This window comes from Centruroides vittatus, unplaced genomic scaffold (assembly GCF_030686945.1).
Source record: "Centruroides vittatus isolate TY-2023 unplaced genomic scaffold, ASM3068694v2 contig_1777, whole genome shotgun sequence".
Lineage (NCBI taxonomy): Eukaryota > Metazoa > Arthropoda > Arachnida > Scorpiones > Buthidae > Centruroides > Centruroides vittatus.
In genome coordinates, this window is record NW_027121088.1 from 258,202 (window position 1) to 273,789 (window position 15,588).

At 30.6% G+C, this 15,588-nt stretch overlaps 2 protein-coding genes across 3 annotated transcripts in view; one reads left to right on the forward strand and one right to left on the reverse strand.

Moving 5' to 3' along the window:
* The window catches only part of xmas (RRM_XMAS2 and SAC3_GANP domain-containing protein xmas), a 126,370-nt gene extending 119,545 nt beyond the window's left edge, over positions 1 to 6,825 (forward strand). The window contains exons 13-15 of the mRNA XM_067263494.1: positions 3,875 to 3,980; positions 6,041 to 6,259; positions 6,467 to 6,825. Of these exons, the coding sequence (XP_067119595.1) occupies positions 3,875 to 3,980; positions 6,041 to 6,259; positions 6,467 to 6,693 (552 nt within the window). The 3' untranslated portion in view covers positions 6,694 to 6,825. The remainder of the gene's footprint in view (positions 1 to 3,874; positions 3,981 to 6,040; positions 6,260 to 6,466) is intronic.
* Positions 6,826 to 7,444: 619 nt separating this feature from the next.
* The window catches only part of LOC136969357 (microphthalmia-associated transcription factor-like), a 65,565-nt gene continuing 57,421 nt past the window's right edge, over positions 7,445 to 15,588 (reverse strand). For both annotated transcript variants that reach the window (XM_067263484.1, XM_067263486.1), the window contains 4 exons: positions 14,005 to 14,173; positions 13,841 to 13,916; positions 9,449 to 9,614; positions 7,445 to 8,443 (listed from right to left, as the gene is read on the reverse strand). In XM_067263484.1, the coding sequence (XP_067119585.1) occupies positions 8,126 to 8,443; positions 9,449 to 9,614; positions 13,841 to 13,916; positions 14,005 to 14,173 (729 nt within the window). In that variant the 3' untranslated portion in view covers positions 7,445 to 8,125. The remainder of the gene's footprint in view (positions 8,444 to 9,448; positions 9,615 to 13,840; positions 13,917 to 14,004; positions 14,174 to 15,588) is intronic.

Consider the following 15,588-nt stretch of genomic DNA (forward strand, 5'->3'; position numbering starts at 1 on the left):
AAAACAGCAAGGCCACAAAATATTAATTTTATTTTGTTGTATTTCCTATATTTAACCCACATTTAGCTAATACTCTAATTTTTTGTCATTTCATTTCCATTTGTAACAAAAAAACGTTTAAGTTAATTTGTCTGATTAATGGTATAATACAGTGTTCCGCAAAGTGTGTGCCGCGGCACACTGGTGTACTGTGGTCAATAGTTGGTGTGCCGTGGAAAAATGTCAAGTTTTGTGAAGATAATGCACCTACACATAGCTGAGAGTTATGCGAGCGAAGCACATCGTTGCACGATAAGCGGGATAGCCCACTCACGCGCTGCATGCATGCGCGTGTCAATGTGATATTGTAATGCTGCGCCCCGCTTAGTCATCGTTGTTACGCGCTTTTGTAAACTGAAACAAATCGCTTTTCCCCAGTAACTAGCCACTAGTTTGTGAATGTGTCGTCGCAAACATAATTGACTTTTTTTATTACAAATAAATAGACCCTGATACATGTATGTGTATATAATGGTGTATATATGTATGTGTATATAAATTCCTTAAACGTACCGCAAGTTCGTCAAGTGAAACTAATGATTCCCAAGAAGCAGAGTCAATGAAGAAAAAAACCTAAGCTTGTTAATCGAAAATATGATGAGAGCTATGTACGTTATGGCTTTATATATTGCGGAGACGAATCATGCCCAATCCCAAAATGGAGAAACTTTGGGTAATAATTCGATGGTGCCCAGTAAACTTTTACGACATTTAACTACTAAACACCCATCAGTGGCTCAAAAAGACAAAGCCTTTTTTCAACGTTTGAAAGACCAGTCTAAGAAACAGGTAACTCTTATGAGTTCGTCTTTCAAAACATCAGACAAAGCGCAGAAAGCAAGCTACGTGATCGCTAATATGCTTGTTAAATCCAAGAAGCCTCATTCTCTTGCTGAAACTTTAATTTTACCTGTCTGCAAAGAAGTTGTCAAGATTATGATTAGCCAAGAAGCCGCTAAGGAAATCGAAAAAATACCTGCATCAGCAGATACGATCTCACGTCGAATTAATGATATTTCTAGCGACATTCAATCAACGTTAATTGAAAAATTAAGGCTTAGTGGAGTTTTTGCGCTACAAGTCGACGAGGCTACTGATATCAGTGGTCACGCGCATCTCATATCAAATGTGAGGTACACTGACGAATATGAAATAAAAGAGGACTTTTTATTTTGTCTGCCACTACCTGGTTATACCACTGCAGAAGAAATATTCAAAGTAACAGACCAGTACTTCAGTGAGTATAATTTGGAATGGCACAACTGCATAAGCATTTGCACGGACGGAACAGCAGCTATGACGGGAAAAATTAGGGGATTTATAACCATGGCTTCTGAAAAAAACCCTAATATTAAAAATGTACATTGCTTTTTACACAGGGAAGCACTGATGGCGAAGTCTCTGCCTGATGAATTGTTGTCTGTCCTACAAGAAGTCGTCAAAATTGTCAATTACATCAAGTCGCGACCGCTGAACTCTCGTCTGTTTAATGCAGTGTGTCAGGAAATGGGAGCAGATCATCAGTCACTTCTGTTTCATACAGAAGTACGATGGCTTTCTCGCGGAAAAGTGCTTTCTCGAATTTACGAGCTAAAAAATGAGACCCAGACGTTTTTAGAGGCCTAGGGTTCAGATTTTACTTTTCTGTTTAAAAGAGAAGAATGGGTAGCAAAACTTGCATATCTGGCGGATATATTCGCCAGTTTAAATGAGCTCAACAAAAAACTGCAAGGCAGGAATTCTAATATTTTAACGTTATCGGACAAGATTGAAAGCTTTCGCGCTAAGTTGGTGTTATGGATCAGCCACGCTACCGATGGTAGTAATGAAATGTTCCCAAATGTCATGGCTGCCGATTCAGAAAAAAAGTGCAGGCTTTGATAGTGAAACACTTGGAGCTATTAGGAGAAAAAATGAACTCTTATTTTCCTAAGTGTGACCTGCAACTTATGGACTGGGTACGAAATCCATTTCAGATAGCATTTCCATTGGACACCTACCGATAAACGAGCAGGAAGAATTCATGGAGCTAAAAACTGATCGGACATTAAAACTAAAATTTTCCGAAACAGAGCTAGCACATTTTTGGCTGCATATAAAAAATGAGTATCCACTGCTTTCAAAGCGTGCTATTGCAATTCTCTTACCATTTGCCACGACCTACTTATGCGAATTGAGGTTTTCAACTCTCACTATGATTAAATCAAGAAAAAGAGAACGCCTGAGGACGATCGACCAAGAGATGAGAGCAGCCTTATCAACGATTGTTCCAAATTTCGATCGCCTGTGCTCAGTTAAGCAGGCTCACATTTCTCATTAAACACTGTACTGATTTTTATAATAAATAAATATTAAATAAACATTGGTTTTTCCTTTGGTGTACCTCTAAAATTCCTTGATTTGGTTGGTGTACCTTGAACACAAAAAGTTTGCAGAACACTGGTATAATAAATATACATAGACATTGTTTATGTATGATAAAAAAAATTTTGTACTCTTGTGTTGTTCATGAGAAAATGTACACTAAACTTTCAGTTAGGTGAATATTCTAATTTTTTGTCTAGGAGTTGTATATGCAAAGAATGGGGGAAAACTACCCATGTAGTTGCTGCACAAGTTTATATCTTCACTCAATGTGATAAGGCATGGAAGTTTAAAGAAACATGTTGCAAAAACTGCAGATTATAAATTATATAATTTAATAGCAAAATATTTTCCAAAAATCTGAGCTTCTGATATGTTTGTATGATCACTTTTATTTATAATACAAGTTAAACATTTATACATTAAATTATGAATTATTTTAAATTTTTATTGGTGAATAAAATTCAGTGCAAATGGGGTTGTACTTGCATTAAGTACAGTATCTTCTTCCAAAAGTATTTAATGATTGTTAATTTTACAATTTTTAAATAAATTTTTAGATTTAATTTAGTTTAAACTATCTTCTTACCAAAATTACTGGAATAAATCACACACAATCAAAAACCTTTGAAAATATTTCAATAAATCAAGAACCTTATTTACCTCTTAAAAATTATTGTATTTGGGGTAGTTATATTTTTTATGATTTTTGTAATGTCTATCATTCAAATTGTTTTATACAGTAGAGTCCTGAAAACTCGACACTCGATAACTCAGCCACACTCCCACTCTTCCACATGTCTGACGCCAGCGTGCGCTCAGCCGTTCAGTCTACCTGCAGCCTTTGCCAGGGTTAGTTGATTTCTTAATCCCGTTGCGTAACTCGATGTGAATGACTGTGAATTCATTAATTTTCATTTTCATGTAGTAAAGGCTCTATGCCTTCATAAGTATGTATTTTTCCTTTGTTTAAGGGTTTTGGGCAGTTTATTCTCTGTTGTATTCTTAAGCAAACAATACATACAAGCACAGTACAGTATTTTCTGAGGAAACACTCTTACTTATTCTTTTTTAACCCCATTCCCGATAACCCGGCATTTTCACAACCTCGGCCACCCTTCGGTCCACATTAGGCCGAGTTTTCGGGACTCTACTGTATATGTTTGAAAAATTATTTTTAAAATTTGAAAGAACACCAAATAGTTTTTCAAATGTTCATTCTGCACATTCTATTTTGGAATTTTGATGGTTGAAAACCTGATTCAGACCGTGGGTACAGTCAAAAATGTTTGTTTTCATTAAAATTTGTGTTACTGGATTTTAAAGGTTCTTGATTGTGTTTAATTTAGTTATATTTTTTAAACTTTTATTATGAATATATAAATAAACAGAATTACTATTTTAAATAAATAAATTATTTGTTACAAATAGGAATTCAGTTTCAGAATAATAAATTCTTAAATGTATTTAGGAAACAAACAGAGAATGGATGATTTATTATTTAAAAGATAAATTTGAACAATTTTATCCACCTGAAAAATGGAATGATATGATACACAAATCCTTCTGGTTACCAGGTATTTATGAATATTTTAAAATAATTTATATATAAACTATTCAGTATGTGATTTGAACGGTATTTAATTTGTAATATAATTGCTTTCACAATTACAGTAATGTCATGACTTTTTATATGATCCATTATTATTTTGGATTTTAACAGTAATAATATCTACTGTTTTAAAGATAAAAAATTATATTAACTTTCAATATATTCATGTACACCTAAGATGCTTGAGGACATTTTTCAGTATGGGAACAAATCTCAACATGCACAGCCATATACAAGGGTCATTCAAGGTTAAATGAGACTTTTATTTCTATAGACCAAAAGGAATGTCCAAAACATGTATAAACAATGCCAATTTTTTGAAATACTCTCCATCTGTATGTAGACACTGTTCCCAGCAGTGGGGTAGGTCCCTGATACCTTTCTCTTAGAAAGAAGTGGTCTGCCATCATAGCCAGCACAGGACAACTTGCTGCAGTTCATCATTTGTCTGAAATTTCATTCTTTTGAGGTACTCTTTAAGGGGCCCAAACAAATGATAATTGCTGGGAGCTAATCACCTTCAATACAAAACCAATTCAGGAGTTGCTCATGTTTCCTTGTGTACCCATTTCTGATCACCTGACAGCTATCAGGGAACCCATCTGACACACATCTTGTAGAATAGTAAGTGCTCATGGATGATTTTCTCGACACTACTGACACTGATAGACACTTCATCTGCAATGTATCTCACGGTTACTCACTGGTTCTCCAGGATAACTTCCTCAACTCATGCGATATTCACTGGCATTACTACAGTTGGACAAACATGTCCATGTGCTTCATTTGTTACCAGCTCTCGTCCTTCATCAAACTGTCGACACCATTCGTACATTCTTGTCCTCAATAGCATTTGTTCCCCATACTGTGAACTCAATCATCTCAAAATTTCAGCAGGTTTAACCTTTTCCTCCACAAGAAATTTGATTATGCACTGTTTCCACTGTTGTGGACACATTATCTTCTGCCATGATCGCTAAAACTGCTATGTGCAAAATATGAGGATCATTCAAAAAGAAACGAGCCGGAGGCTGGAATGTGAAAACCAATGACACAATTGTAATATCGTTGCGTGTATAAGAATGTGTGGTTCCGACAACAGCATGGAAGATCACAGCCCTCTGCTAGAGGGTCACGGGTGCATACTGCGTGACTATAAAGCTAGCAGAAGCACATGTCAATCGTCCACTGCAGTCAGTCGTGTTGTAAACAGTGAAATGGAGGCATCAAAAGAAGAGCAAAGAGGTGTTGTTTGTTTTCTGACAGCAGAAGAAGTAGGGGGAATGGACATTCATCAAAGAATGTCACAAGTGTACGGTGAACACAGCAAGGGTCAAGGCGTGGCACAAGCACTTTAGGGAAGGGCAGGTGTCATTAGCCGATGATGCACGATCAGGAACATTCTGCCGCATTACCGATGACATTGTCCAACTGGTTGATGGAGTCTTTACTCAGGACCGCCGAGTGACGGTCCTGGGTAATGACTGCTCAGATGACGACGTCCAGCAGTACGTTCGGAACTGGTTGACAACGCAGCCCCGGGACTTTTAAGAGACAGCCATTCACTGCCTTGTGTCACAGTGGGACAAGTGCCTCAACAGCCAGGGCCAATACTTTTGACATACAGGTAAGGGTTTGTTCTTAGGCCTCCGGCTCATTTCTTTTTGAATGACTCTCATACATCATGCTTGCTACCGAAATCTTGGAATGGATACTACTACTCCCTTTTTTAGGTTTTATTGTGCTACAGTTAATTTTTGAAATTATAGACCCAAAAGTCTCGTTTAACATTGAACGATCCTTGTATATACTTGTAGAATAATTCATAATCTCTCTAAAATAATATAAAAAGATCAAATCACAATTTATTATTATATAGCAGTTATTTCTGATAAATAATCTCATACCATTTCTATCATGGTAATAATATACCATAGTTAGCTTTGTTATTTCTGTGACATTTGATCTGTGGTGTTAGATAAAGCTAAAAATACCAAGATGATTGATAAAGAAATTTTTTTATAGCTATAGATACTTCTGTCAGAAAGCGGAAACACAGTCTAGAAGAAAAAGAGTCTAAGGAAATTAAATTATCTTCACCATCTACTTCCTCTTTGCTTTTGTCTCAGGTTTTTGATGAGACTGTTCAAGATTTAAACAAAGAATTAGAAAGCGAAAGAGAGACATCAAGATCATTCACACAGCTTCTTAAAAAGTTAGCAGATGAAGAAATTGTTGACCAGGGTAATATTCTTTGTCTGTATTTTAATTATTTCAATATTGAAACTTATCCAAAAACTAATTATTTTCATATAAAGAGCAAATCTATGAATTCTATGAAACATCTTTCTTTCCATACTTGATTCCAAAATATTTATATTCTTTGAAATTTTCTCTATATTGTTACAATGTCTTCTTCAATTTAAAATATTTTCTCTCTCTCTCTTTTAGAAGTACCAACTTTGGACATTATCAAATCTCCATTAATTAATCATCCAGCAAACAATACAAATATCAGTGAAATGAGTAAAACATGGGAAGAATTTACTTTGTGCCAAGAAGACAGTCTAGAAACTAAATTAAAGCAGTTACAGATGAAGTTAGAATCTGAAAGAAAGGCTAACAAGTTGTTCAAAACAAAATTGTTATTAATAAAGCAAGAAGATTCATTTGTATAATAAGTAAAGTGAGAAAAAATTTTTATAAACATAATATTAGAGTATAAAAAAATTTATTGTTTCTTGAGTCACAACAAAAATTGTATATAATATTAAATCTAAAACTTTAAAGTAAAATATTTTTTGTACATACTTGAGCATTCATTTTTGTGAATACCCTCAGGCACTTTAAACAATAATTACTTGGATACATTAATCATTAAGCCAGTAACTTTTCTTTACTTATATATAGTACATTTACATCAAATTACTAGTAGTAAAAAAATATATATACATATATATATTTTTAACATGCCATTTTGTAAATTAAAGCACCAGTTAATGTTTCAAAACTGTCATATTATATTCAGCGACATTTATTTTTAGGAATTAATTAGTACGTATTTACATATATACATGATATCAACATAAATTATACTTAAGAATGCCTCTTAAAAATTACAATTTATATTAATCCTTTTACTTACAGATACTTTTTTTTAATAAAAACATTCTACATTTTTAGCTCTCTCAGGATTGTGTAATTTTCTTTTTTTAGCATTTGATAAATTTTCGCTATTACAAACCTGTAAGTTTGTAATAGAGATAAGTCACAATAATTTGTTCTATCACAAAAATGGCATGCAACATTATGTCAAACCTGGAAAAACAGATACAAGAAATTTTATAAGAAATGATATACTAATATAACTGCTTCAAATCAGTTCAGTTATTAACAAATAGATACTAAATATCATAAATTTTGCTAATTAGTCAAAAGACAAAGTTGCAATTTTTTAAAATGTCAAATAGGATATTCCAGAAAAAGCTCATGTGACTGTATTGATCAATCAAAGTTAAATTCTTCATGGGTCATGCAGATGTTGCTTTAATTTGGACCAATTGATATTTTGATGTAGGGATGTATATTGAACAAGAAATCTTACTTAAGCAATCACGAGAAAAGATGAAACATTACTTCTTTATTTCTACATGCGAAAATTCTGTATATTTTTTTAAAATATAAAATATACAGAATGCAAACAAAAGTAACTTTTGACACATTTGTTACATAAATCTAGTTAAAAAAGAATGATAATTTATAAAAGCTGAAAACACAAGTGTCTAATAAGTTATTGATGATTATTTAAATTTTAACAGTTCTTTTGTGTACAAAAAACATATGCCCAGTGGCTTTGATAAAATTTCTCAAAATTCCATCATAGGAATTTCTACACATGATAAAAAATTTAATCATTCTCATATAAAAAAAACATGGAATTTGAAACCTTCGTCTTTTTTGTACACTAATATATACTTGTTATTTCATATCTCTCAAACAGTGAAAAAACAAATCTAAAATTAGATTTTCTCTAACAAGCAAATATTTAACAAGTTTTTCTTTTTTTTTTTTCAAAACACATTAATATCAATTATGGTTGTAAATTCACATTCATATTATCAGGTCTGCAGTTTCTGAGAAACAAATGTCTTTCCTAAAATTATGAGAAGTTAATATGGGATCATTCATTTCTTCTTCCATGAGAAAGTCATCTGTTATGTATGGTAAGGCAGGACTCATGCTTGGCACTGATCCAAGTCCAGAACTTGGGCTCTGTGATGTACTGTCATTTTTGGCATCTATTAAATGATTGCTTGATTGTGTGCCAAATGATTCCTGTATAATTGCATTTAAATCAGCAGAACTTGAGGGTTGCCATGTACAGTTCTTGATTGGAATACCATTTTGACGAAGTAGGATTTCCAGTTCCTGAATACATAAAAAAAAATATATATAAAATTCTGTACAATAAAGATATTAAATATATTACATGAGATGTTCAAAAAGTTTGGTTCATTTTTGACTATGCTTCACTACACATTACACATTACACAATGCACAGATAGGATTCTTCAATATTCCTACACTACACTTATTTAAATACTCATCCCAATAATAATTGAAATTCTAATATATAATACAGAGAGACATGTTCCATTGCTCTTCATCAATTTAATAATAATTATTAAAACATGGTGTTTTGGTTTGCTAAATTATATGTATTTAAATATATATTACTGCAAGACTTGAATATAGAAAAAATTTACAAATTAGCCCAAACTAATAGCTGATTAGTAAATAAGCTATCTACTTAAATTTTTGAAGCAATTTTCTGGAAAACTTTCAACCAATCACAGACAGTTTTACAGATTTTTTGCAAATGTTCTATTATTTCAAAAATACTATAATAGTTTGAATTCAATTAATATAATCTGATAACAAATATCATAGTCTTCAAATTAATTGTCTGTATTATAATACAGTAAAGACTCGTAAATCGGCACCCCGGTAATCGGAATCGCCAGTAATCGGCACGGTTTTCAGTCGGACTGTGTCATGCTGAATCGAATGTTTTTGATATTAGATTTACTTCTAAAGTATAATTTTCATGTTTTTATATTCTTCAATATATTTCTTTTGTTTGTACAAAATGAAGAAATAATTTTTAACGATATGATAGCCTCGATTATTATTATAAAAATTTTCGTTAGGCTTAAAATCGACAAAAATTCAACAGGAAGCAACACGCAACGGAGAAAAATTTGAACATCGGACAGGTTAATATATTTTTTCGTACATAAACCGTAATCGGAACAAATCCCTAATCTGAACAACCCCAGTCCCCAATTGATTCCGATTTTCGGTTCACTACTGTATATCAAAAATATGTTGTTATTTACTCAAACAAAAATATCAAATTGAGTGTGGAAATACCTGTATTCGAAGGAGTAGTCTTTTGTTATTTTGTTCTAATTGTCGATTCTGTTCTTCCACAATGGGTATTTTCTGTACATCCTGTTTTAGACATCTCATGTAATCCACTGTAGCTTTCAGTATCGTTCCTTTATTCTGCCGCAAATCCTTCACCAGTTCAAAATAGCTAAAATTTTAAAAATTTCACTCAATTTATTTGCAAAATATGTAAGATAAGGAGTAAAAATCAATGGAATCAGTATTATATCAAAAATCTTTTTTTAAAAAAAATAAAAATTTTAGGTTAAAATTCAAGTAAAACTACTCTTTTGTATCCAATTTCGAGTGATTTAACTAGGGTGCAAATAATTAACGAAAAGGTTCTATACTTCAACCAAAAACTTCATAAATAAATATGAAGTATAGAACCTTTTCGTTAATTATTTGCACCCTAGTTAAATCACTCGAAATTGGATACAAAAGAGTAGTTTTACTTGAATTTTAACCTAAAATTTTTATTTTTAGAGTTTTTTTTATAAAAAAAAAATTTATATATATAACATATTCTGATTATTATAGTCTTCTTCCTCTTTCTATTCTGTGGACACTAAGAATGCCTTTTTCATTACAAATTCAGCCAAGCCTACATTAGGACAACCAGATGAGCTACAGAGCCCATCATATCTATATCAAGCTATGCATGAAGATTTCTGAGGCTCTGATCATAATCCATGATAACTTATTAAAGTGATATTGCCATAAAAATTTCTGTATAATCTTAATTATTACAACTAACAGAAATTTTTTGTAAAGCACAGAAAAAATTAATCATAGGCATTACAAAAAACCTAGGAAACTTAAGATAATATCAATGATGAGTTCAAATCTCCAATCAGATGCACATTAAAATTCCAATTATTTTAATGTGCATCTGATATAAAAAACTGCAATGATCATATTTTTTATTATCATTCATACTATATCAATTTAAAAGAACATTTTTAAAAAAGTTTTATGTGATAAGCATTTGTTTAATTTTTATATTAATCTTAGCTGTAAAGTATAAAATAATTCATACCAATAGCTTCTACTTATGAAAGTTAAGATAAAGTTTAAATATTTTATTGAGGGAGAAACTAAGAAATTAAAAATCTTCTGTTTTATTCTTTGATGAACCATCAAAAACAGCTTGCTTAGTGCATAGTTCTTTGACAATATGAGTTATTTTTTAACTCTGTTATAGTTATCTGTTTCTTCTAGAAATTTGTAAATAGTATACACATATCCAAACTTTAAGGATGAACATAATTGCACTGAAAAAAGAGTGGACCAATCTGTCCCAAGAACACCTGAATCATTTGGTGACTGGTCTGCCTTCACATCAATTCAAATCAATTGTTTCTTTCTGTAAGACTAAAAAAGTTGTAATTTATGTACAGTACATTTCATGAATTTTGTTTGGACTGCTATGATCTACAGCAGTGGTTCCCAACTGGTGTTCCGCGGAACACTGGTGTTCCATATGCATCTTCCAAGTGTTCTGCAGATTTAGTCGCAAATCGGAAAGTGTACAATCGTATTCGAGCCACTGAATATAAAAAAATTAAAATCATAAAATTTTCATAAACTTAAATATATGTGTACGACTCGTACTTATGGAGTGTACTACTGCTTCGAATAAGGTAAAGGTAATGAAAAAACCGAATGAAATATGTAAAAAAACATCAGGCACAAGTTTCCCATTAAAGTTATTTAGATATATTTTTTCCTGTCTTAGAATTGGTGTTAATAATATGAGTAGAGATTTTGAATTATAACTGCTCAATTCTAATCAAATAACTGATGGCAAGCTTATGTATTTCATATTAACTTAAGTAAGTGTTCCGCTAAAGAAAATTGCTCACAAAAGTGTTCCGCATCCTAGAAAAGGTTGGGAACCACTGATCTACAGTAACAAGGACAAATTTGTTAGTATTTGAAGGAATTAAGATTAAGTTAAGATCTGAAGTATGAGGTATATTCAGGTCATTGGCCTATGCTCTCTTTAAATATTCCAGTCTCAATTGTGTAATGCATAGCTAACACATCTCATTTTGAATAATTTTTGTAGTCTTAACATAAAAATGTTTGATTAAGACAGTAATTTAGTCTTTACAATGGTTAATTGACTTTGGGCCATCCTGCATTAGATAATCAAAATAATGCGACTGAAAAAATCAAATTTGAATTTCATTCAGGTTTTTTTTTTGATAATGAGAACTAAAAAATTTTAAATATTTTATTCTATCTAATTATCTAAAATTATATTTTTCAGAGTTTATTTAATAACTAAAAATATTTTTAGGCTTAAATGAAATACATTAGTTATCAGTTGTTCTCTAATTATATGTACAGTTTAAGGGGAGGGAGTTGTGAAAGGTGCTGTACATCATTGTACACAATGGAGAAGGAAAGGGTCAAGGCATACTATTTACACATAACAAGGAAAGTAAAGTAATTGGGTCAAAATTTGAATGCAAACCCAAAACGTCAAAAAAAAAAAATAAGTGGCATAAATTTTCCAGCTGTTATGAGATTTTAATAATATAAAAGTTATTTTTTAAATAATTGGCACCACACACAATTTTATTTATTACATCTGTTATATATGAGATTTTGTTAGAAAAATTTTCTTTTTAATTATTATAAAATGTAAAAAAAAAAAAGCTTAATTCTGTACCCATCCCGAGATATTAAACAAAATGGACAAGAAATTCCATGAGAATATGTTATCTTTTTTTTTTACTTTTTGGGTTCAGGAGCTCTCAAAACATGGAGATTTGCATAAAAAACTCAGAGGGTCAAATTTGACAAGATTCCAATACTTCTCCTTGTTATAAATACATAACAGCAGGAAAAGTAAAAAGGAAAAAAATTCCTGTGTTGGCATCCATTTCATTTAATATCTAAAGATGGAGTAAAGATTAGGAAACAAAATTTGGCATGTTAATTTGTGTATAATAAGCATTTGTGCTATTAAATTTTGGTAGTTGTGGGGATGGGGAAATAGATGGGTGATATGTGTCACATCTTGAGGGATTGGACTTAATGAAGATTTTATTCATTAGCATTTACAATTTTTTTTATAAAACTCATAACTACCCTCAAAATTAAGCCTTTTGCTACTTTAGAATAATTAAAAATATGAGACTTGGTTATTAAAATACAGTCAAACCTGTTTTTGTGCGGTCTTTTTCTGTGCGATTTTTATTTGTGCGGTATATGAAAATTTCAATCAAATTCGAACATAATTGACTCCAAAAAAAATATTAAAATTTTTTTTTAAATATTTTTTTTTAATTTTTAAAAACTCTATTGGTTGTTTTCTATGACATCAGCAGGTTTTTTCATTTTTTATTCAGTAAAATTTTTTTCTCATACGTTTATTTCTGTCCCCTCTTATTTTAATAGAATAAAAACCATAAATATTATGTTATATTTGAACAGATGCAGTAAGTTAGCTCCCCTCCAGCTTTAGACTGCAGGTGTGAAATTTCACGCCTTGTTAAATGAAATAAATATAGCTGCAGGAAGTGTTATCAAATAAAATCATTATTTAACGATTATTTTTAACTTTTTAATGTTAGATTCCTATTTAAGTGGAAATAATTAATTAATATAAAAATTAAAATTCTTAGAGGATTTTTTTCCCCATTAGGTGTTGCAGAAAAAGGCCCAAGGAGTTAAAAAAGCAATTCCTAGTTATTTCGTACGGTTTCGAGTTATTTTCTACGTGAGACTTTTTTTATGCGGTCCCTATTCACAGCATAAAAAAAATATTTTTTTAATTGTGTTGCTAAAACTATTTTTTATAGCCACTCGTGAAGTTTTCGCGATTTTTTTTATGCATTTTCTTTTATGTGGTCCCTATCCCCCACATAAAAACAGGTTTGACTGTATTTTATAACAAATGGTGACATATGCACACAAATTTATTATGATTAATAATATAAAAGTTATTTTTTTTTTTAAATAAAACCTCATAACAACAAAGAAAGTTATGTAACTCATTGCTAGATTTTTTTAATGGTATTAGTGGCACCTGAATCTGTTCTTATAAGCCAACTTACTGATTACGTGAACAAACTATCAGTTAACTTAAGAAAATGTTTACAGAACTTTTGTTTATTCAATGGTTCAAGTTCAGAGGATAACATGAAGTATTGCACAAGTAACTAAAGGGGAAGAAGTCGCCAAAAGTACATCACTGTACACAAAAGAAAAGGAGGGAGTCAAAGGTGACTCCAAAACTGTACATGAAATTAATGGTTAGTCCTTTATGTAATACACACAAAATTTTAAATCTTAAAATCAGCTTAAATTTTAATTAATATAAGAATATAATTAGTGAGCTATACATATATAAACACTTACGGATCACTCATTTTTGGAAGAAGAGTACCCAATTCTTTAATTCTGTCATTTATGTTGAATCTCCTTCTCCTTTCAACTATAAAAATAATTACTGATCAGTTTATACAAATTTTTGCAAATAATATAAATAAATTTTAAAAAATGCTGTTAGTCTGATTACATACTCATGTTATGATTATCTTTCTTCTGTCTGTCTTTAGCTAATGCTGTTATTTCTCTGTCGGTAAGAGTTAGCGGTTCCTGTTTTATTTGAGACAGAATGGGTGGGCAAGATGAGGATACTTTGCTGAGCGACTCGGTAAAATTAAAAGGTTCTGACAAATTGGTCACTAGCTGCAATATGTTATAAAATATATATTCTTAAAATGCAAATCTAAGAAATTTCTTCAATTTAACTAAAGTACTACATAATTACAAACATTTTTGAATAAAAATTAAATCTTATGAAGCATTTTGAGAATTACTATTTTACATTATAATTACTGAAATTATTTCTTGTTTAAAGTACTATTTATTGCCATAGGTTGAAGTTGAGAGATGATGAATTTCTAACAGAATTTAAAACCAATTGACATTTTAATAAGAACATTCCCATCATTACCCTGTCACATAAAATTTCAAATTCTGCTGCCCACAAATTTGGCCACTAACTCTGAAGTGCTTAATGGACAAGCTGGTCCTGAATACATCATCAAATATTAATTCACTGTTTATTAAAAAAAAAGCACATTTGTTACCTTAATAATTTTTATTATTAACAGATTTAATAATAAAACAATTTTTTCTATAATAATATCTTAAAATACAAAAACTATTTTTTTATGATGCAGATATTTTTAAACGTTTATTACAGAAAATGAACACCAAAATTTTTTTAATGCATTAAAGATTTTTCATTATGCATATAAAATAAATATGTTTTAAAATGAAAGAAGCTATTAAGATTGTCACAATAATTTAATAGTTACTAACTTGTTCTGATGATAAAATATAATTTATTTTTTGAAAATTAAAATTTCTGTAATAAATAATAAATCTGTTAGTTGTTGAAATTTTCAAACTATGTAACTAATAATAACTTTGACTCAGGAATATATTGATAGTAAGAAGCTATAAGTAGACAATTTATTAAATTCTGAATCTTATATTGTTGCTAAATTCATTCTTTATGAATATTTTTGAGACTTACTTTCAAATTTTGTGAACACACAAATATCTTGAAATATCTTGTAAAGAAACAAGATTAGTCAAAAAATTGTATAAATGTAGATTATTCCCATGCAGAACTATTAAAAGTGCCAATAATAGAAATGCTTTAAAAACTATTTCATACTTCATGTGCAATTTTACCATATAATTTTTTAAAAATCTTTATTTTGTTATTATTGATACAGATTCACAATAGTCATGTAAGACCTTCCATTTGTCTACTTTAGTTTATCATTAAGTAATTGACAGTTATCTGCTAAGATATGAACATTGACATAAAACAGCATTAGTATGCAGTAAATAAGAATCTAAAAAATAGACTTTCTACTAAGCCTGGTGGACTTTAATAGGAATAAAACAGTATACAGAATATTGCTGTAAGTCGAGTTTGTGATTATACAGGGTGGGGCAAAAAGGATAGACGTGTTTTAAAAAAATCACATCATCTGTAATTGTTACTACAAAAGATATTTGTTGGAAGATGTGAGTTAGTATTGAAATAGCATTTTACAGAATCAAGTGTAGTAAACAACATCTCA